Here is a 19,499-nt window from a genome sequence, read left to right as displayed (position 1 = left end):
CCTGCCCGCCTGCCCGCCTGCTGCCTGCCTGCCCGCCTGCCCGCCTGCCCGCCCGCCTGCCCGCCCGCCTGCTGCCTGCCTGCCTGCCTGCCTGCCTGCTGCCTGCCTGCCCGCCTGCTGCCTGCCTGCCTGCCTGCCTGCCTGCCTGCCTGCCGGGAGAGATTATGAACATCTCTGTTGGACAAATAAAGAGACAGGTCCATCCTTAGCATTGTAGAAACCATCTCTAACCCTAACAGGCTGAGGCAGGAGGATTGCCTCAAGTTTGACTGGCTACACAGAAATCTGGTCTGGGTGGGGGCTTAGAATGGCTCAGTAGTTAAGAGCATGCCCTGCTCTTGCAGAGGACCCGAGTTTATTTTCCAGCGCCCACATCACATTCACAATCACCTGTGAGCTCCGGCTCTTGGGAACCTGATGTCCACCTCCCTCTGGCCTCCAAGGAAAAAGAGAGGGGGGGGATAGGGCGCAAGGAAGGTAGGCAGGCAGGATGAATGTGTGCCTATGTGTGTGAGAGCCTACATCAAAAGAATAAAAAGGAATAAAGGAGCTAGCTGAGGAACACCTCACTCAGTGGGAGGCTTACCGCACAGCATGACGACCTGAGTTTGATCTTAGAACCCATCTAAAAAAGAAGCTAGGCCTGAAGAGATGGCTCAGAGGTTAAGAGCACTGTTTGTTCTTGCAATTCTCAGCAACTACATGGTGGCTCACAACCTGGGACCTGATGCCCTCTTCTGGCATGCAGGTGTACATACAGATAAAGCACTCATATAAAATAAATAAATAGATACAGAGAAACCCTGTCTTGAAAAAAAAAAAAAAAAGAAAGAAAGAAAGAAAGAAAGAAAAGAAAAAATAAAAAAATAGATAGATAAATAGATAAATCTTAAAATAATAAAAAAAAATGAGCCGGGCGTTAGTGGCGCACGCCTTTAATCCCAGCACTTGGGAGGCAGAGGCAGCAGATTTCTGAGTTCGAGGCCAGCCTGGTCTACAGAGTGAGTTCCAGGACAGCCAGTGCTACACAGAGAAACCCTGTCTCGAAAAACCAAAATAAATAAATAAATAAATAAATAAATAAAAATAAAATAAAATAAAAAAGAATAAACTAGCCATAGTAGAACACACTTGCAATCCCAAAGCTAAGAATGGACAGACAGACAGACAGACAGACAGACAGAAGATGCCTAGGGCTCCCTGGCCAGCTCGGCCTACTTAGCAAGTTTCAGACCAGTGAAAGACCCTGTCTCAATTTTTAAAAAAACAAACAAAAAAACAACCTTAACCACACCTAAAGAACACTACCCAGGTTTATCTTCTGGCCTCCACACTCATATGTGTACACATCTGCTCGTGCGCACACACACACACACACACACACACACACACAGGAAAGGAGGAAGACCCAAGGAAGGATAAAAAGCTGGTCAGTCAAAGCTGGCTTAAAGCTCATGGCGTAATCCTACGGCACAGGAGGTGCGGGCAGAAGCAGCAGGAGTTTGAGGCCAACCTAGACTACAAGACAAGAGCTTGGAGAGAAACAGAGAGGTGGGGGTGGGGAGACCTCTCAGAAAGAACAAGACAGCCTGCAGTCGTGGTGCACACTTTTAATCCCAGTAGGGGCACAGTAACTTATACAGAGTAAATTCCAGGACAGCCAGGGCTACAGAGAAGCCCTGTGTATTAAGGGAAAAGAAAGAAAAAAGGTGTGTGTGGGGGGGGGGGGGCAAATAAGAAAAAGAAAGTCAGAGGCTGGAGAGATGGCTCAGATTGTAAGAGCTCCGATTGCTCTTCCGAAAGTCCTGAGTTCAAGTCTCAGCAACCACATGATGGATGCTCACAACCATCCACAGTGAGATCTGACTCCCTCTTCTAGAGTGTCTGAAGACAGCTACAGTGTACTTACATATAATAAATAAATCTTTAAAAAAAAAAAAAGTCTTAAAAAAAAAGAAAAAGAAAGTCTAGTGGGAGATGATTCACCAGGTAAAGGAATGAGCCACCAAATCCAAAGACCTAAACTTGATTGCTGTCACCCTAATGGTAAAAGAGAGGAATGTCCTCCCACATGTTGTCTCTGACCTCAACACATGAGCCATGGACTGTGTATGCTACCCGACACTACATACATACATACATACAGACAGACAGACAGACAGACAGTGTGTGTGTGTGTGTGTGTGTGTGTGTGTGTGTGTGTGTGTGTTTGTGTAAAATAAATAGAAAGGAAGGAGGGAGGGACAGCAAGAGTTGTTCCATGTGGTGACAGCCAGGATTTGAACCCACATCTATCTGCCTCCAGATCCTGAGATCTCAAGGACCTGCTACAGCTACCACAACCAAGGGGGTCACTCCTGTCAGCAGACGGAAGCTCGGGTCCTAGGGCTCAGCAAGGAGGAGGCCAGTAGCACACCTACAGCAGGGCTCCCGAGCCCGGCAGAGCCCCTGAGCCCACGCCCTCACCTCTATCTGGTCAATGGTCTCCTGGTACTCCTTCTCCCGGGTTTTGAACAGGGACTCCGTGTCTTTGATCACCTTCTCCAGGCTGTCCTCCTGCTGCTGGAGAAAGGGAACCGAGGGGCAGCCGACCAGTGAGGGACAGGGCAGGGGCATCCACAGGCCAAGGTGGGAGGGAAGAGAAAGTGCGGTTAGAGGAAACAGTATGGAGGAGGTCTACAAACAGCGATGGGGAGAAGCCAGGGAGGATGGAAGCCACACTGGGGACGGAGCAGGGGAGGGAGCGGGGGTGTGGAGGACACAGAGGCAGAGTCTGAGGGGCCTAAGGCCAGGAGGGGAGGTTACCTCTCCCTGGGCCTCTGCGGCTGCCATGGCATAGCCTGAGAAATCCTCCCAAAGTAGCAAGGTCTCCTCAGTCTCCTCCCAAGTCAGGCTGTCACAGTCGTCCTCAAAATCATACTCCCTCCTAGAGACAGGGAACCCGCGTGTCAGGGGCACTGGGGCCTCTGCACAGGCTTAGGGCGCTATGGGAACTCCGGCCTCGGGGGACTGGGGCACATCTGGTGGGGGCAGCTGGGATGGAGCTGCAGGACTCACAGCTGGCTGAGCATGCGCTGCATCTCCTCGTTGATGCTGAGGGCTGTGCTCTCTTCCTCGGCACCCTCAGGCTGGCGGGGCCCATCACTCTCCGACAGGGAGGTGTCCTCCTCCACAGCGGCCTTGCGCTCCCGCTTCCGCCCCCCCATGGACGGGACCTTAATGGGAGACAAGTGTAGAGACTACAGAGGCGAGGCCGGGTGCATGAGGAGAGGGTGGGCAGGGAGGCCGCAGGGTGAGGCGGGGCCAGCAGGAAGGGGGACAGACAGAGAAGAGACACAGTTACATGACAGGAACGGAAACGGGCAGACACACGTGGACAGGGCAGGGCTGCGGGCGAAGAAAGGAGGAAGAGAAACGGAAGTAGAACAGTAAGATAAGGAGAGAAAAGGCTCGTGGTGACCACAGGATGCTGTGTTTAACGAGGGCCAGAGAACTGGCTCAGCAGTTAAGGGCACTGGATGCTCTTCCAGAGGACCCTGGTTCAATTCCCAGCAGCCACGTGGTGGCTCAGTGCTCTCCATAACTCCAGTTCCAAGGGAATCCAATGCCCTCTTCTGGTATCCTTGGGCAGAAGGCACTCATGTGGTGCACAGACATAATGGAGGCAAAATATCCATACACATAAAATAAATCTTTAGAAAAAGCAAAAAGTTGTGTTTATTGTTATTGACTACAGAAGAACTGGGTTTGGTTTGGTTTTGAAGTCTTTCTCCTTAGAGGACTCACTGAACCCAGTTCTAGCTGCGAGGAAGACGAGAGGCGTGTGTTTACTATGGGATAGCTTGAATCTCATCCAGATCTGGAAGGCCGCTGAAGGAAGAGACTAAAAAGGGGGGGGGGGGGTTTGGGGGGAGGGACAGGGGGCGAGAAACAGAAAGGAAGAAGGCATCTCTTTGGAAGGGCCCAGTGGCTCAAGACTGAGGGCAGGGTGGCTTAGACACAGGGACTGGGACAATAAGCTTGCATGAGGTCACACTAACCAGCTTCTTCTACGGAGAAGGCAAGAGAAAAGATGAGAGGAACAGAGAGGAGCAGACAGAGGAGAGGGGGAGGGGGAGATGGAGTTAGACACAGCGTCCAAAACCTCTCTCCTGAGGCTGTTCCTTGCCTCCCAGCCTAGTCCCACCAAGGGCCCCAGGGGACGAGATGTGTCCCAGGGTGAAGGGCAGCAGGACCCGAGATCCAGGCCAGCCGTGATAGGAGCGTCTCTCCCTTGCCCAGCCCCCGCCCAAGGAGGCAGCCAGCAGGCCTCTCACCTGGAACATCTGGATCATATCCTCGCAGTTGCGCTGCTGGGCCAAGTCACAGAGCTTGGCCGTGATGTCAATGCGGCGGCAGATGTCCATGTCGACCTTCATAGCCTTTTCCTGGATCTTGGTGTCCAGCTCTGTCAGATTCTGTACCAGGGACATCAGGGACAGTGAGAAGACACCCAGCTAGGACCGATAAACCGCAGTCAAACCTCGCCCTTCACAGGACCACTGTCACCTCTGCCACAAAGGCCCTGACCTGCTGGACGAGGCATCCCTTTCCTCAGGGGCCCATCCGACCACACCGGGCACACCCACCAGGTGCCTCACAAGAGACTCACACCCAGCCACACAGACCTGGGTGGGCTCTGCCTAGGCTGGGACGAGCAGGGCCTCCCTTGAACCAACCACAGTTCTTTATCCTCCTGAATGTAAATCCCCAGAGAGATGAAAGAGATCCCTGGGAATGACAGCCAGAGAGTGGTGGTGCCTACCTTTCATCCCAGCACTAGGGCGGCAGGCAGGCAGGCAGGGGGTGCTAAGAGTTCGAGGCCAGCCTGCTCTACAGAGCAAGTTCAAGACAGCCGGGGCTGTTGTACAGGGTAAGACTGCTTTGAAAAACTAGGGGTTTGGGGTTGGAGAGAGATGATAAAGGACACTTGTCTCACTGTCTATCAGTACACACCAGCCAGGGGCATTATCTGCTTCAAGGCGACCCTGAGATGTCCTTCCTGCTTTTTTCCACATTCCACAGATAAAGCAAAGAGAAGGTTTGGTGGGGAAGGAAGAGGTTTAAGGCCAGGCAGCTACTGAGTGGCAGAATTCACACATGGGCCTAGGCAGCTGGCTCCCTCCAGAGCTGTGCGCATTCCCATTTTATTTTTTTAAACACATAGTTGATGCTGGACTTGAACCCCTCATCTTTCTGATGGTTCTGGCTCCGCCTCCCAAGGGCTGGGATTACAGGTGTGAGCTGCCAGAGAGCTCAGTGCTCCCACTAATGGCTTCAACCAACCATGAGGCTTAGCCTCCTCCTTTGCAACAGGGCAACAGCTTCTTTGTCTCCTGAATGAAGACTGTGGGGAAGAGCAAAGCCCAGGGAGGGTGGGAAGGTGTGGGGAGGGGTGGTACGGGGACCCTGAAGGGCCAGGAGCAGCCGAGCACCCGGGAAGGAAGGCTGAACTCACATTACTCATGAGCCCCTTGAAGACTACCAGCTCTGCCTTCAGCTGCTCAACCTTCATGGCTAGCTCCTCTTGGCAGGCATCGGCCTCTTGGGCCTCCTACAGCCAGGAAGAAATGGGGACATGATGTCAGCGTGGGAAGAGGCATGGGAGGGACAGGGATGCAGGGGCAGTGGGGTGGCTCCCCTCACCTCCTGGAGCTCAGTGACTCGCTCCTGTAGCTGTATCCGAACTGTGTACTCCTCTTCCCACCTGACAGACATTGGGAAGGGGAGAGAACATAGCCTAGAGTCCCTCCTGCCGTGACAGTGACAGCTCCTGTCCCTCCCTCCCTTTCAGGCCCAGGCTTCAGACCTCAGGTCTGGTTCCCTAGATGGGAACTGGTTGAGGCAAGAATTTATGGGCGGCCAGCCAGTGGGCAGCTGCAGCTGTTGAATGGCTTCACACTTCCCGGCAAGGGCTGAGCTCACCAACTGCCTGCCCAGAACCTCTGGTCCACGTACCAAGAACTATATTTAAAAACAACTGCTACCACTTGGGCCTCTGCGGTACCCATCCCCACACCGGCCCGGTTCCGCCAGCTGGCTGGCTGGTCTCATCCCCCACCTCCTGCCCACACACCAATCCACCAGGTCCCCCCTACGACCCAGTCTCCCACCTTCAATGGCATAGATCCGGTCTCCCGCTCCTGCCCGCACAGAACAGAGCTTGTTAGGCTGTGCCCTGCCTCCTGTGAAAGCATCTGCAGGACACAGGCTGGGTCAAGAGCTGCTCAGCAGCCTGGTTGGGAACAAAGTCCTTCCCCACCCAGCCCCTTGAAGTGAGCTCTAAGAAGGTCACAGGGCTGGCGTGATGTCCCCCCAGCAGCGTGGAAAGAGTGAGCACGGGAAGCTAGCTATTGCTGGGTAGCCGCACCCAGGGGAAAGGGAACAGTGAGTGGTTGAGAAGGCACGGCAAGCTGCATAGCATCTCTCACCCCAGAGCTCAAACCCACACCGCCCGCGGGCTGGAGGGCACTTGCCATGGAGCAGGGCCTATGGGGCGCTCGCTACCCAGGGTTAGGCGTACATCCCACCCCGTCATGGAGATGGAAGCTGGGGTGCTGCTTGACCCTGCAGGTTCAGAACCCGAGGCAATGCCTGTGTGCGTGAGCTCATCACTTCCGCCTGCGCTCTGCCTGCATAGGCTGCTTCTTGCCTCAGAAAGGAGGGCAACGGAGCTGAAGGAGAAGGCTCGAAATGAGACCCGTGGAGAGGAGGCAGCCAAGGACAGCCTCTGCAGTCAGGAGGACTAAGCTCTCGGGCCCCTTCTCTCCTCGCTCCTGCCCCTCCCTTGCCCTCTCAGGTTCCATGACTCTCCCATGTCCAGCACCTATAGCCGCACTGCAGTGTTCCTAATAATAACTCCAGGCAGCTAGGAGAAGAGGCGGCCGGCCTGGCCACCACCCAGCAGCTGACCATGCAGCTCAGCTGTGGACCTCCCTCACCCTCTTATCCCGGTCCCTGCCAGTCCCACACTTCCCCATGCCTGCTTCTCCTTCTGTTCCAGCAGTGACAGAGTCTGATAACCTCACATTACACGTTTTCTTACACGAGACCTTTGTCTTTGCTGGGCCCTGGTTTCTTCCTCTACAAGTATGGGATGTGGCATCCTGTGTGCCTCGAGTCTGTGAGTCTCTAGAGGAAGAGCCCATAGGACAGACAAGAGGTTACGACCCTGGCCAAGACGCGTCAGGGAGGGCCAGAAGTCCTATCTGATAATGGACTCAATAAACCCCAGTGAAACACCAGTAAGTTTAAGGCAAGATGTTGATTAATAAGATGGCTCATACAGGGAAAGAAATCTGAATTATCTAGAGGCCCACAGTGGTCTCCAGCCAGGTACCAATGGGTGCAGTATGGCCTGCATTCAAACCGCAGTTTGTTTTTGTTTTTGCAAAAATCTGGGCAATTTTCGTAATTACTATATTTACCAAAGGCTTTGCCTGCAAATAAATCCTATATTTGAGTTGAAGAGAAAGAGCAAGGAGCATTCTTATGACTGGAAAAACTGAGCCCAAGAAAAATGTCACCCAGGCAAAGGAGCTGAAAACAGGAGCTAGGGGGTGGCAGGGTCTCCATCCTGCCCAGTTTAATAGTCAAGCTCTGTACGCTGTCCAGGCTAACGACGTGGGGTGTGGGGGCACAGTGTGAGGAGTCCAGAAGGAGGCAGGGGGCACGGGGGTGGAAGGGCGAGTGTTGTGTACCATGCCATCCTAGCCACGGGCCCTCTGCACGGCACTGTGCTGCAGTGATGAGCTAACCAGTCCCCAAGGATAACTCTTTGCTGCCCAAGACAGCTGCACCAAGGACAAACACTCTCTGTTTTAAAAGATGCCTTGGAGAGGAGCAGCTGTTCCTAGGGCTACAGCACAACTCCAGAACTGTCATCGCTCCACTGGCTGTTAAGCCCTTCAGGGGAAGAGGCAGGTGCAGACAGGCTCTGGGCGGGGCCTAGAGGCTGGGATAACGAAAAACCCAGACATGGGCCACAGTCATGGAAGCCAGGGCGAGGGCTGAGCTTCAGAAAGCCTGCTGCCGGGACCTGGGGAATGCTAAGAGATCACCAACCCCTGAAGGTCACCCAGACCCGGCAACGACAACATGTTTCCAGGGCCTCCAAATGGTCCTCACACACAGCTGACTAGTGATCCTTGCCTCCCCACCTTGGCCTACACACACAGACCAGGTTATCCCCCAAAGGGTCACATTAGAGAAGACACAAGAGCCCCCAAGCCTGGGCTTCCCCTCTGACTGCCCCCTACTTCCTCCTCAACCAGGGCCTGGTCAGCCTTGAGAAAACTGGCTCTGCCTGTGGTCCTGTCCTGTTGCCTGGTTACCAGCCATCCACTGAGTCTTCCTGGTAAACAGCCAGCACTCCAATGTGACATCCCTTCCTCTTAACTCTTATGCTGACCTGCTGGGGGGAGGGTTCCTCTCAGAAAGCCAAGCCTTCATCCTCAGAACACACTGGGCTGGCCCTGAGATAGTCCATTCTGCATCTCTGTAGGGCGTGCCCATGTTCCCAACTTTTTTTTTCACTTGGTCCTGGTTCGAGATTCTTCTGATAGAGCGCCCCCACCAGCCTTATGACAGTTGTCCCTTCTCCTTGTCCTAGGAGACCCCGTACCCTTTCTCTCTTTCCTGTGTGTTTTGACTGTCCCAAGCAATATCTTTAGCTTCCGGAGCCCTTGAGCCTCTCGTATGGAACCTGGGTGAGACCTGGCTTCTGGGGACATGCCTTGGTGGTGGTGGTGGTGGGGGGGGGGGCTCTGGGCAGGCACAGTCGCCCCTCACTACCTCCTTCCAACTTCACTTAATTTGCCTCCAAAATTAAAGCCGCACCCTTCACCCCATGTATGGAGTTTATGTCCTGAAATTGCCCCCGAGGTCTGAAACTGGCCCGACAACCCAAGACTCACACAGATGCAGCGCTCTCTCGGATGTCTCCCATTCATACCACACAACACCCCACAGTTAGCAGAGTCATGCAAACACTGCAGCCTGCATAAGACAGGGAGTCAAGCCAGAAGAAAGGTATCAGTTCCCAGTGTTCTAGAACGCTTCGAGCCACGAGTCTGACTTGAGAACTGTGTGGATTCTGGGGTCCCTGCAACCAAATCTTTCCCTGCTCCTCACCTCGCCTTCATCACAGGAAGTTCAACTCTTCTTGTTAACATGATTCTTGCTCCCCCCCCCTCCCCCGCCACTTCTCCGTTCTGGGAACCCTCACTAACTCCCTGCCCCTGTCGTGTCTGTGTGTGGCATGTCTTGAACCCTGTCCCTACCTTCGCTTGTACTCGTCCCGCTCCCGCTTCACTTTGGCCAGCACGTTGTACAGGGCACGGATCTCCGGGGTAATGGTGTCGATCTGGACGCCCACCCCGTCGGGGTGTACCCACGACAGGCCAGGCCCTTGCACCAGCGTGGGTTCCAGTCCCGGTCCAAGCCGGCGGGCGTGAGAGAAGGACCAGATGGTGCCAGGCATGAAGCGGGTCGACGAGGAGAAGGCAGTGGAGGTGGAGGTGGAGGATGATGTGTGGCAGGTGGCAGAGGATGCTAGGGGTCCAGCTGGCGAGCGGGCGGGCGAGCCCAGCACCCGCGCTGATGGGGGACACACGGCGGCCGGCCGGGAGCTCAGGGGCAGCCCCAGGGGCCGGATCGGGCTGATGAAGCCGGTCTGTACCGCCTGGTCACGGCGGGCCAGGCCCCGCCTGCCCTGCTTACCCTCCTCTAGAGCCTGCTGCAGCTGTTTCTCCAGCAGCCGATTTCTGCGCTCCAGCTCGTGCACCTTGGCTAGGAAGCAGCGAAACCGGAGGTTCAGGGTCTTGAGTACGTTGATGTTGGAGCCTAGGTCGTTGCGGAGAGCCATGGCTGCGGGGGGCGCCGGACCAGGCCCGGGAGGCGAATAGGCAGAGGGGCCGGCCGAGGCAAGCGGAGCCGAGGCTAAGTCCCCTCCCTCGGCAAAGCGGTCACCTCCCAGAGGGTCCCCCAGCGGCCCGGCCAAGCCTTGCTGCTCCTGCTGTAGGAGGAAGAGGTTGGGACCAAATAACGGATTCATGGCTGCGCCTTCTGCCGGGAGAGGGAGACCAGTGCAGCAGAGGGTGAGGAGAAGAGCCAATGAGGTGCTTGTGGGATGCGAGTGACCAATCAGATGGCCCGGTAGGAGGGCAAAGGTCATGAGGGCGGGAGCAGAGGGAGCCAATGAAAGGCCCTCATTAGAACATCAGCGCTGAACCTTTCCGGGGTCTGAGGCCCCTTGAGTGGAGTCAACCCCGGGAGGAGCCAGACTAGCCTTTCCCGGGGAGCCACCGCCTAAGATTCTGGCTGTAGGCACAGGACCTCTGGTACCTTAGAGGGAGTCTTCCCTACCGCGTACCCTGGATCGGACTCCCTGGAGACTAAGAAATGGAAGGAGAAATTCACCTGTCACTTGAATAGTGCACAACTGTTTCTCCTTTTTTTTTAATTTTTGGTTTTCCAGACAGGGTTTCTCTGTGTAGCCTTGGCTGTCCTGGAACTCACTCTGTAGACCAGGCTGGCCTCGAACCCAGAAATCCGCCTGTCTCTGCCTCCCAAGTGCTGGGATCAAAGGCGTGCGCAGCCACCACCAGGCTACACAACTGTTTCTCTTCAGAGAATCCCAGGCCCTTTCCTACAAACCGCCAGTCCCCAGTCCCCTCAAAAACCACAACAGCGATAGGGGTGGTAATGTGTATATTAAATTTCATATATGCACAGGGCCAGCCTTGTAGCAGGACCTACAAGTTCCAACCCAGAGACAATATCAGCAAGTTTCCAAGTCCATTTAAGACAAAAGGGACTGGCTGCTGCCCTTTGTCACAGATTTCCTCCTTTTTGCTGGTGGGGGCCTGGTGGAACTGTGGGGAGACGAGGAGGGGGCTGAGGGTCCCTTGGGGACGGCATCTTCCTTCAGGGGAGCAGGTCTCTTGGTAGGCTGCTCTGGTAACTGCTGCTTTCCTTTCTGTTTCTTTTTGGCTTTCCCAAGGGACAGAGCACAGTCCTTAGACCTTGGGGAGGCACGGATTTCAGAGGGAGTCGACACAGCAGGTGTTCCCAAGTCCTCGCCCCTGGGAGGGGCGCTCTGCTTTGGGACAGCAGCCTCCTTGGAGGGCTTCCACCTAGGTCCCCGCTGCTTCAGCTTCTCAACCCTCTTTCGTTTTCTGCTCACGTCGGCTTTCCCAGCAGATTGACTGCTTTCCCCGGGCCTGGTGGACACTTGGGCATCTGGGACAGAAGGTTCAGTGGACAAGCCTGGCCCTTTGGTGATGCCGTTCACCTTCTGGAAGGGTTTCTTGGAATGTTGCTGTCTCTGCAACTGCTGCTTTGCCTTCGCAGCCCCATGGGCTTTCTTGGTGGGCTGACTGCTCTTCTCAGACTTTGGGGTGACCTGATCCTTCAGGTCAGGCTCTGCAGGGGTAGCTGCTGCCGAGTTTCCTGAGGTAAAAATTAAACAGATGGCTTGATCATTAAGAAGCAAGGCAGTTTGCTGGGCAGTGGTGGCGGCGCAGCCTTTAATCCCAGCACTTAGGAGATAGGGGCAGAAGGATCTGAGTTCCAGGCCAGCGTTGTCTACACAGCCAGTCCCAGGACAGCCAGGACTATAGAGAAACCCCGTCTTCAAACTCCAAAGAAACAACAACAAAGGCCCACACCTTAGGATAGTGCCCAAAAGCTGACTAGACTCACTAGTGTGAGGTTTTTACTGAAACTCTATGTGCCCCACACGTTTTTTTAAAGGATTACTATTCTTGTCAGGTTTTCAGAGGAAACTGCGCCCTCTGGAGGGCAGTATATAACAAGACACTCTAAGGAGTGAATCCCAGTCTCTAAACCAAGCCTAGAGCTCTTGCTCCCTTGACAGGTCTCAGATTGTCATGCAATGTGGGAAACCTAGCTAGTAAGCATCAATGAGAACATCAAATATGGACTTCACTGATATCAAAACTTGGTATTTCCTGTTTTTTTCTGAGACAAGGTCTTGCTATGTAGCCTAGGTGGTCTTGGACTTACTACATAGAGATCAGCCTGGCCTCAAACTCAAAGATACACCTGCCTTTTTTGCCTCTTAAAATTTGCTGTTTCTTAAGTTTTTTGCACTGTGCAGAGTACCTACCTGGCAATGCACTAAGTCTGCAGCTACTGAAAACAAAAACCAAAACCAAGACAGAAACCTCCCACTGTACTCAGGCCCTCTTCTCTCCCCCTTCAGACCCTTCAGACTGACCCAAGGCAGGCAGAGCTCTCAGCTGTTTCAGAACACCCCGCCCTCCCGAGCTGCAGGCCAACAGCAAGATGCTTGAGGAAACAAACGGCACAGCCTGGGGCTCCAAGACCTGACAGAGCTCTGCAGGGTTTGTGAATCCAGTGCAGAGATGCTGGGCCAGCAGAGCCAAGAGTCAGAAGAAAGCACAGCCTGCAGTGGGGAATGCACTTGGGCTCTTGGTAGAAGTGTGCGTGACATATCCACCTCAACCTGCTCAGTCAGGCGGGGCTCAGGAACAACAACTGCGGCTGGGAAGACAGGGTCTTCGTCCAAGTGCAGTGGCTGAGGGAGACACCAAGCTCCCCTCTCCCTGCCGTGCTGTAGCCTCTGCTCGCCACACTGGAAAGCAGGTGGGGGACATCCATCCACACAGGTCCACAGGTCAAGAGCTTAGAGTTTGGATCTTTGGCACCCAAGTGAAAACAAAAAACCAGAAGACAGAACTGCGGGCTGATCCCAGGTGCCTGTGGTCCCGACAGTTTAACTAAGAGAAAAGTGGGGTGTGTATGTGTGTTCGTAGGGCATGAAGTCCCCGTCTTATCTCAGGAGCCTGGCAACTGATTGCAGCTGGGGGTGGAGTCAGGTTTCCTAAGGGATGGGAGGCCCAGACAGGTTACTCACACCCTAGTAGATGGTTCCACACCCATCCACACAGTCAACACTCAATGGACTCACTGGGAGGGAAAAGTGGTGGTGGTGGGAAAGGGAAGGAGTCAAGCAGAAAACAGGTGGACTTGACCTAAAACATCATATGCAGGAATGAATATTTTAAACAACGTTCCTTTAAAGAGTAGTGATGGTGAAGCAGGTACAGCAGGTGCCTGCCATCAAGCGTGAGTTTGATCAGACAACATGGTGGAAGGTGACAACTCCCAAGTTATTCTGAGCTTCATGTGTTCTCTGATGTGCGAGCAAGCGCGCGTGCGCGCGCGCACATATACACACACACACACACACACACACACACACACACACACACACACACACACACCATAAACGAGTCAGGTGCAGAACAGAGGCCAATGGCTGGAGGTGAGCTCTAGCTCTTCCACATGCATATGAACACAGCTCTACCACACACATACACTGCATAATGTACCATCACACTGCATACACATATACATGCGCCATGTTGCATACACCACAGGCACACACACTGAAGACAGAGCCAAGGCGGTGGCAGCAGGGAGAGCAGAGCAGATTACCTGCATGGGGCTGGGGAATAGAATTGGAAAATTTCTTGAACTTGGCGATAAAGAAACCGTCCATATTGTGAGTATGAGGGTAGAAGCGTCGGGTGGAACGCAGAGTGGGGTGAAAGCGCCTCTCTCGGAAGCGGGTAAAGCCTTCCTGGCCGAAGTCCAGGCCGGTGGGCACCAGCCGCACATTCCTCTTCTTCAAGGCATAGTCTACCACCCACTCGTTCTCCTCCACCTGGATGTGGGAAAGACAAACAGGAAGAAGGATGGCCATGCAGGCGGAGCCGAGAGCTCTTAGAGCCCAATGCCCTCCAGAGCAGCCTCCGCCATCTGCCCCGGCCGCAGAGGTCTCACCGTAATGGAACAGGTGCAGTAGACCAGGTAGCCTCCGGTCTTGGAGGCAGCGTTGACTGAGTCGATAGCACTGAGCAGCAGCTCCTTCTGAAGGTGGGCACAGCGCTGGATGTCCTTCTCATCCTGCCCAAGAGACCAGGAGTGAGGGACTTCATCAGACAGCCTGAGGAGGGGAGCGGCTGCCTGCAGGGTGTTCTCCGATCACAACACCCCAGCCCCACAAGACCAGCCAAAGCCTCCCAAGTGGTCCCAGGCCCGCACCTTGTTCGTCTTCACAGCAGGGTCTTTGGAGATGACTCCTGTGCCGCTACAAGGAGCATCCAGTAGCACTCGATCAAAGCCCCCCACCACCTGTGGAAAGGAGACGTCAGCCCGATGCTTGCAAGCAATACTTCTCATTTCCCAAGGACAGCACAACACAGTGATGTCACCAAGAGCAGGGTAAACAGAGGAAGCCTCAGAAAGGCAAGAGCCCACCTTGGGGAACTGGCGCCCATCATAGTGGCTGATGATGGTGTTGGTGACTCCCAAGCGGTGCAGGTTGCCCACCACGCTCTTGAGCCGCTCTGCATTGGCATCGTTGGCAAGGATCACTCCTGTGTTCTTCATCAGCTGAGCTAGGGGCAGGGAGCGGGGAGTGGCAGTCAGCTCAGCTGCACTTCCTCGGCCTCACACCCACTACCTCCTCGGCAGTCCAGAACCCACAGGCCAATCCCATCCCTCCGAGGCCAACTCGTCTCTGCCCAGCCAGCCAGCACTAAGTCCACCCACAGGGCTTCCTCTTCTGCTACCATCTTTCTGGTCCTCCCCAGTTTAGGGAGAACAAAATCAGAAGTCAACCAAGGCCAGGCACAGGGTTAAAAATGACAGAGCTGAACTTGGAGCCTAGAATGCAGAAACTGCCCCTTCCCTTCTGCTAGGGGCATTGTGCCTAGGGTCTGTGCATGCTAAAGCAAACTGCTCTACCACTGCACCACAGCCCAGCCCCCTTGCCTAACTCCCCCCGCCTTTTTTTTTTTTGGTTTTTCGAGACAGGGTTTCTCTGTATAGTCCTTGCTGTCCTGGAACTCACTTTGTAGACCAGGCTGGCCTCGAACTCAGAAATCTGCCTGCCTCTGCCTCTGCCTCCTGAGTACTGGGATTAAAGGTGTGCGCCACCACGCCCAGCCCAGCTCCCATTTTTAAACTCCAGGTTTCTGGCTCAGTCAAGTACATTTCAGTCACCAGATACTACCCCCTGCTCTTCCATTTCCTAGAAGAGGCTTCGCTTCCTGTTACAACTGCCCTTCCCTTTCTGCGAGGTGAAGGCACACCAAACTGGATCACCTTTAAGGTGTCACCAGCAGACGACTTGCGCCCAGCCTGCCCTCCGCATACCTATGTAGCTGGTCTTCCCCCCAGGAGCACAGCACATGTCTAAGATCCGCTCATGCTCCTGAGGTGCCAGGGCCATGACAGGTAGCATACTGGAAGCTCCCTGCAGCATATAGTGTCCAGCGAGGTACTCGGGAGTAGCGCCTGTGAAGGAGGGCCATCATGGTGTGACATGCTGGCAAAGGGAAGGGACAGAAGGGCTAGCTACCAGCTGGGGACACTTACCAATAGGCACTGAAGAATCATATACCACAAGTCCAGACTTTGACCACTTTCCCAATGGATCCAGATTAACCCCACGATTGATCAGAGCCTGAGAATAAGGAGGGAGATGCCAAAACCATGATATTCTACCTAAGACAGCCAGGCGGGAGAACCTGGTCCACTGTACTGCAGCTCCAAGCACAGCACTCACATCAGCCAGCAGCTTCACCTGGCAGGTCCTCCTCCTCATACCATTCTCATGCCGTCTGCCTACAGTGTGTGCATGGAACCCAAGGCCTTGTAAAGCCTGAACAAAGGGGTCGACCACTGAGCTCCTCTAGCCCCTGTCCTCCAAGACACTTACACTTGTTTGTTTTTGTTTTTTGTTTTGCTTTTGTTTTTTTGAGACAGGGTTTCTCTGTATGGCCCTGGCTGTCCTGGAACTCACTCTGTAGACCAGGCTGGCCTTGAACTCAGAAATCCACCTGCCTCTGCCTCCCAAGTGCTGGGATTAAAGGCGTGCGCCACCACGCCTGGCTAAGGCCTTTGTTTTGACACAGGGTATTGCTACAGCACCTGAGCTGTCTGCCTCAACCTCACAAGTGCTGGATTAAAGATGTAAAGTACCCGATCGAACCACACAGCCCGACTGGGCATTGTGTCTAGGGCTGCGATACACTAAGAACTGCTGGGGTATACCGATGTGCGTTAGTGGGTAGAGTGCTTGACCAACAGCATTTTCACTCCCAGCAGTGCATAAAACTAGACATAATGGCACATGCTTGTAACCCCAGCATTCCAGAGGCAAAACCAGGAAGACTAGAAGTTCAGTGGTAACGTGTACTACAAAGCAAGCTTTAGGTCAGCCTGGCTTCATGAGACCTGCCTCAAAACCTGAAGGAAACAAAACGTTTAATCTCAGTCCCTGGAAGGTAGAGGCTGGTGATCTCTGTAAATTCAGGCCAGCAAGGGCTTACATAGTGAGAATGGCTCGAAGAGCAACACCAAAACATGAAACTACAACACGCAGGGCTGGAGATGGCTCAGCCCTGGCCCCGTGGCAGGGGTTCTGGATTGGATCCCCAGCACCTAAACAGTGGCTCACAACAATCCACATCTCCCATACATCCACATGGTGAACACTGATAAATAAAACATGTAAAACAGGGCTGGAGAGATGGCTCAGTGGGTAAGAGCACTGACTGCTCTTCCGAAGGTCGTGAGTTCAAATCCCAGCAACCACATGGTGGTTCATAACTATCCGTAATGAGATCTGGCGCCCTCTTCTGGAGTGTCTGAAGACAGCTACAGTGTACTTACATATAATAAATAAATAAATCTTAAAAAACAAAAACATGTAAAATAAGCTCAGCACAACAACAAAAACCAAATGGTATGTGCACTGGCTGGTTTTGTGTGTCACCTTGACACAAGCTGGAGGTGGGGAGGGCCCACTGTGGGTGGTGCCATCCCTGGGCTGGTTGGTAGTCTTGGGTTCTATAAGAAAGCAAGCCAGTAAGGAGCTGGCTTACTGGCCTCTGCATCAGCTCCTGCTTCCTGACCTGAGTTCCAGTCCTGACATCCTTTGATGATGAACAGCAATGTGGAAGTGTAAGCTGAATAAACCCTTTCCTCCCCAACTTGCTTCTTGATCATGAATAGAATAGAAACCCTGACTAAGACAATATGCAAGGTTAACACTACTGATTTTAGAAGCAAATCTTTAACCTAGGGCTCCTGAATCCTTGGGTAAGAGTAAAATCTTACTCTTGTGTGTGTGTTTTATGTGTTTTTCTGGGGCAAGCATCGTTTCTCGGCTTCCTGGTGCCTTCCCTCCAATCCCCTAGGTCAGTTCATCCCCATGCTGAGGCGGCATCCCAGGAGCAAACAGCACAGGTGAAGACAGATGGCAGGCCTCACAGAGCTCACCTGCTGAGGCCATGCTTGGAACAAGACACACTCAGCCACGACTGGGCAGGGTGATTCGCAGGTGAGCCAGAGAGTCCAGTTCTGAATTAAAGGACACTGCCCCCTCACCTGAGCAAGGTCTCGGCGACGGGTTTTCAAGGTGTTAGTCCGAAGGGTGATTGGCCGGGGCACCTCATTAGCTTCTAAGAACTCGATCAACTGCGATGGAGACAGTACATCAGGGCTGAGCCAAGAGCCCAGGAGCTCAGCGCAAGGTGTGAGCGGGGTGTGAGCGGGTAAACGGCATCACAGCTGTACAAGGGGAAGGAAAGCGGAAGCGGAAGCAGCAGCTGCCGGTACCTCAGACAGAGGGAACAGCTCCATGAGCTTGCTCAACAGGAAGTCTCCATAAGAATAGTAAGTGGCCAGGTCCTTCTGAAGCCGACTCAGATACTCAGCTCGAGACCGACCTTCTTCTCGTTGAGCTCCGAAATCCCGCAGCACTCCCACGATGTCCTGGATCCGCTTGTGAACTTGCTGTAGGTCTGGAGCCTGGCCATGTGGGCCCATTAAGGAAATGTGGCCTCGAGTCACAGCCTGAGAGAGCCCCGCTAAGGCCCCCTCCTCCCACTCCCACTCTGCACTCAAAGGATATCCTGGTCCGTCTCCCCGGCAGGAGGCAGCACAAAGGCTTCCTCATCTTCCACATTAATCTGCAAATCCCCCTCTGTTTTGTCATCCTTTCTGGGGTGGGACTCAGGGGACACACCATCATCATCTTCATCAGTGTCCTCTTCACTCCACTGGACCCTAAAAACGAGGCCAGGACCAGGGGTTCAAGCCCAGACAGACACCTCCTCCTTCATACTTTTCCCTCTTGCCTGTGGCCAAACTCACCCAGCTGCTGCGGGGTCCTGGGCCTTCTGCTTCAGGGCAGCTCTTTCAATAGGCAACAGCTGGGAAGAGAGAAGACCTGTGTCTGACGAGGCAGCCCTTTGCCACCCTGGGTCATAGCCTGTCCCTCCCTCGTGGGCTACTTTCCCCTAAACATAAATCTAATGCTCTCTCAGAAGCAAAGACAGAAGCTAAAGACAATACAGAGTTTGACACAGAAACCATGTTATTTGTATTTCCTCTCTAGTTTTTAATTTTAGGGTCTTTTACTTTAAAATGCTTTATTAAAAAAAAAAAAAAAAAAGCCGGGTGTGGTGGTGCATGCCTTTAATCCCAGCACTTGGGAGGCAGAGGCAGGCGGATTTCTGAGTTCGAGGCCACCCTGGTCTACAAAGTGAGTTTCAGGAAAGTCAGGACTACATGGAAACCCTGCCTCGAAAAAACAAAAACAAAAACAAAAAAAGTGTATGATGGGTGTTTTGCCCATATATCTGTGCAGGAAAAAGACCTTGACGACCAGGAGAGGTTAATACCTCGGCTCTGGAATGACAGTTATAAACAGCTAGCTATGTGGATGATGGGAATCAAATCTAGGTCCTCAATGAGAGCAGCCAGGCCCCTAACCCCCGAGTCACCTCTCCAGAGTGTTTTGTCTGAAAGTATGCATTAAGTACATTACATAGGCACTCAGTGCCCATCAAGGCCAGAGGACACTGGGACAGAGAACTCGGGTCACAGACGGCTTGGAGCCCCCTTGTAGGTAGTGGAGACTCAAACCTGGATCACCTCTGACAAGGCTCTCGACCCCGGAGCTCGGCAGCCCCAGCTGTTCATTTCTTTAGTTGGTTTTGTTTGAGATAGTTGCCCGGGCTGGCCTCAAACTCAGCAATCCTCCTGCTTCCATCTCTAAAGTAGGATTGCCTTATTTGGTTCCTTATTTTGATTGGGGTGGCAGAGAGGGTGGAATGAAGGCAAACAAGGCCAAGCACATGCATAGCCACGGCATTCTGGAGGCTGAGATCAGCAAAGGAAACACCTCCTACATATAAGATCATGCTCACCTCCTACATATAAGATCATGCTCACCTCCTACATATAAGATCATGCTCACCTCCTACATATAAGAATCACGCCCTTAATCCCAGCACCTGGGAGGCAGAGGCAGGCGGATTTCTGAGTTTGAGGCCAGCCTGGTCTACAAAGTGAGTTCCAGGACAGCCAGGGCTATACAGAGAAACCCTGTCTTG

The 19,499-nt window shown here is 53.6% G+C and overlaps 2 protein-coding genes across 7 annotated transcripts in view; both read right to left on the bottom strand.

The window, feature by feature from the left end:
* The window catches only part of Iffo1 (intermediate filament family orphan 1), a 16,691-nt gene extending 6,564 nt beyond the window's left edge, over positions 1-10,127 (bottom strand). The window contains exons 1-8 of one of the 6 annotated variants that reach the window (XM_021190261.2): positions 9,321-10,127; positions 5,686-5,746; positions 5,498-5,593; positions 4,317-4,457; positions 4,041-4,049; positions 3,058-3,215; positions 2,806-2,926; positions 2,467-2,562 (exon numbers count right to left, since the gene is read on the bottom strand). In XM_021190261.2, the coding sequence (XP_021045920.1) occupies positions 2,467-2,562; positions 2,806-2,926; positions 3,058-3,215; positions 4,041-4,049; positions 4,317-4,457; positions 5,498-5,593; positions 5,686-5,746; positions 9,321-10,093 (1,455 nt within the window). In that variant the 5' untranslated portion in view covers positions 10,094-10,127. The remainder of the gene's footprint in view (positions 1-2,466; positions 2,563-2,805; positions 2,927-3,057; positions 3,216-4,040; positions 4,050-4,316; positions 4,458-5,497; positions 5,594-5,685; positions 5,747-9,320) is intronic. The other 5 variants (XM_021190262.2, XM_021190266.2, XM_021190267.2 and 2 more) reach the window with 5 other exon arrangements.
* Positions 10,128-10,732: 605 nt separating this feature from the next.
* Positions 10,733-19,499, bottom strand: part of Nop2 (NOP2 nucleolar protein) — a 13,166-nt gene continuing 4,399 nt past the window's right edge. The window contains exons 6-16 of the mRNA XM_021190392.1: positions 18,256-18,314; positions 18,014-18,168; positions 17,719-17,918; positions 17,488-17,577; positions 15,472-15,559; positions 15,250-15,390; positions 14,350-14,489; positions 14,134-14,223; positions 13,873-13,995; positions 13,525-13,753; positions 10,733-11,490 (exon numbers count right to left, since the gene is read on the bottom strand). Coding sequence (XP_021046051.1) covers positions 10,841-11,490; positions 13,525-13,753; positions 13,873-13,995; positions 14,134-14,223; positions 14,350-14,489; positions 15,250-15,390; positions 15,472-15,559; positions 17,488-17,577; positions 17,719-17,918; positions 18,014-18,168; positions 18,256-18,314 — 1,965 coding nt within the window. The 3' untranslated portion in view covers positions 10,733-10,840. The remainder of the gene's footprint in view (positions 11,491-13,524; positions 13,754-13,872; positions 13,996-14,133; positions 14,224-14,349; positions 14,490-15,249; positions 15,391-15,471; positions 15,560-17,487; positions 17,578-17,718; positions 17,919-18,013; positions 18,169-18,255; positions 18,315-19,499) is intronic.

This window comes from Mus pahari, chromosome 2, assembly GCF_900095145.1.
Source record: "Mus pahari chromosome 2, PAHARI_EIJ_v1.1, whole genome shotgun sequence".
In the NCBI taxonomy this organism is placed as follows: Eukaryota; Metazoa; Chordata; class Mammalia; order Rodentia; family Muridae; genus Mus; species Mus pahari.
Note: the sequence above shows the minus strand (reverse complement) of the source record. Positions and strands in the feature narration are given on the sequence as shown.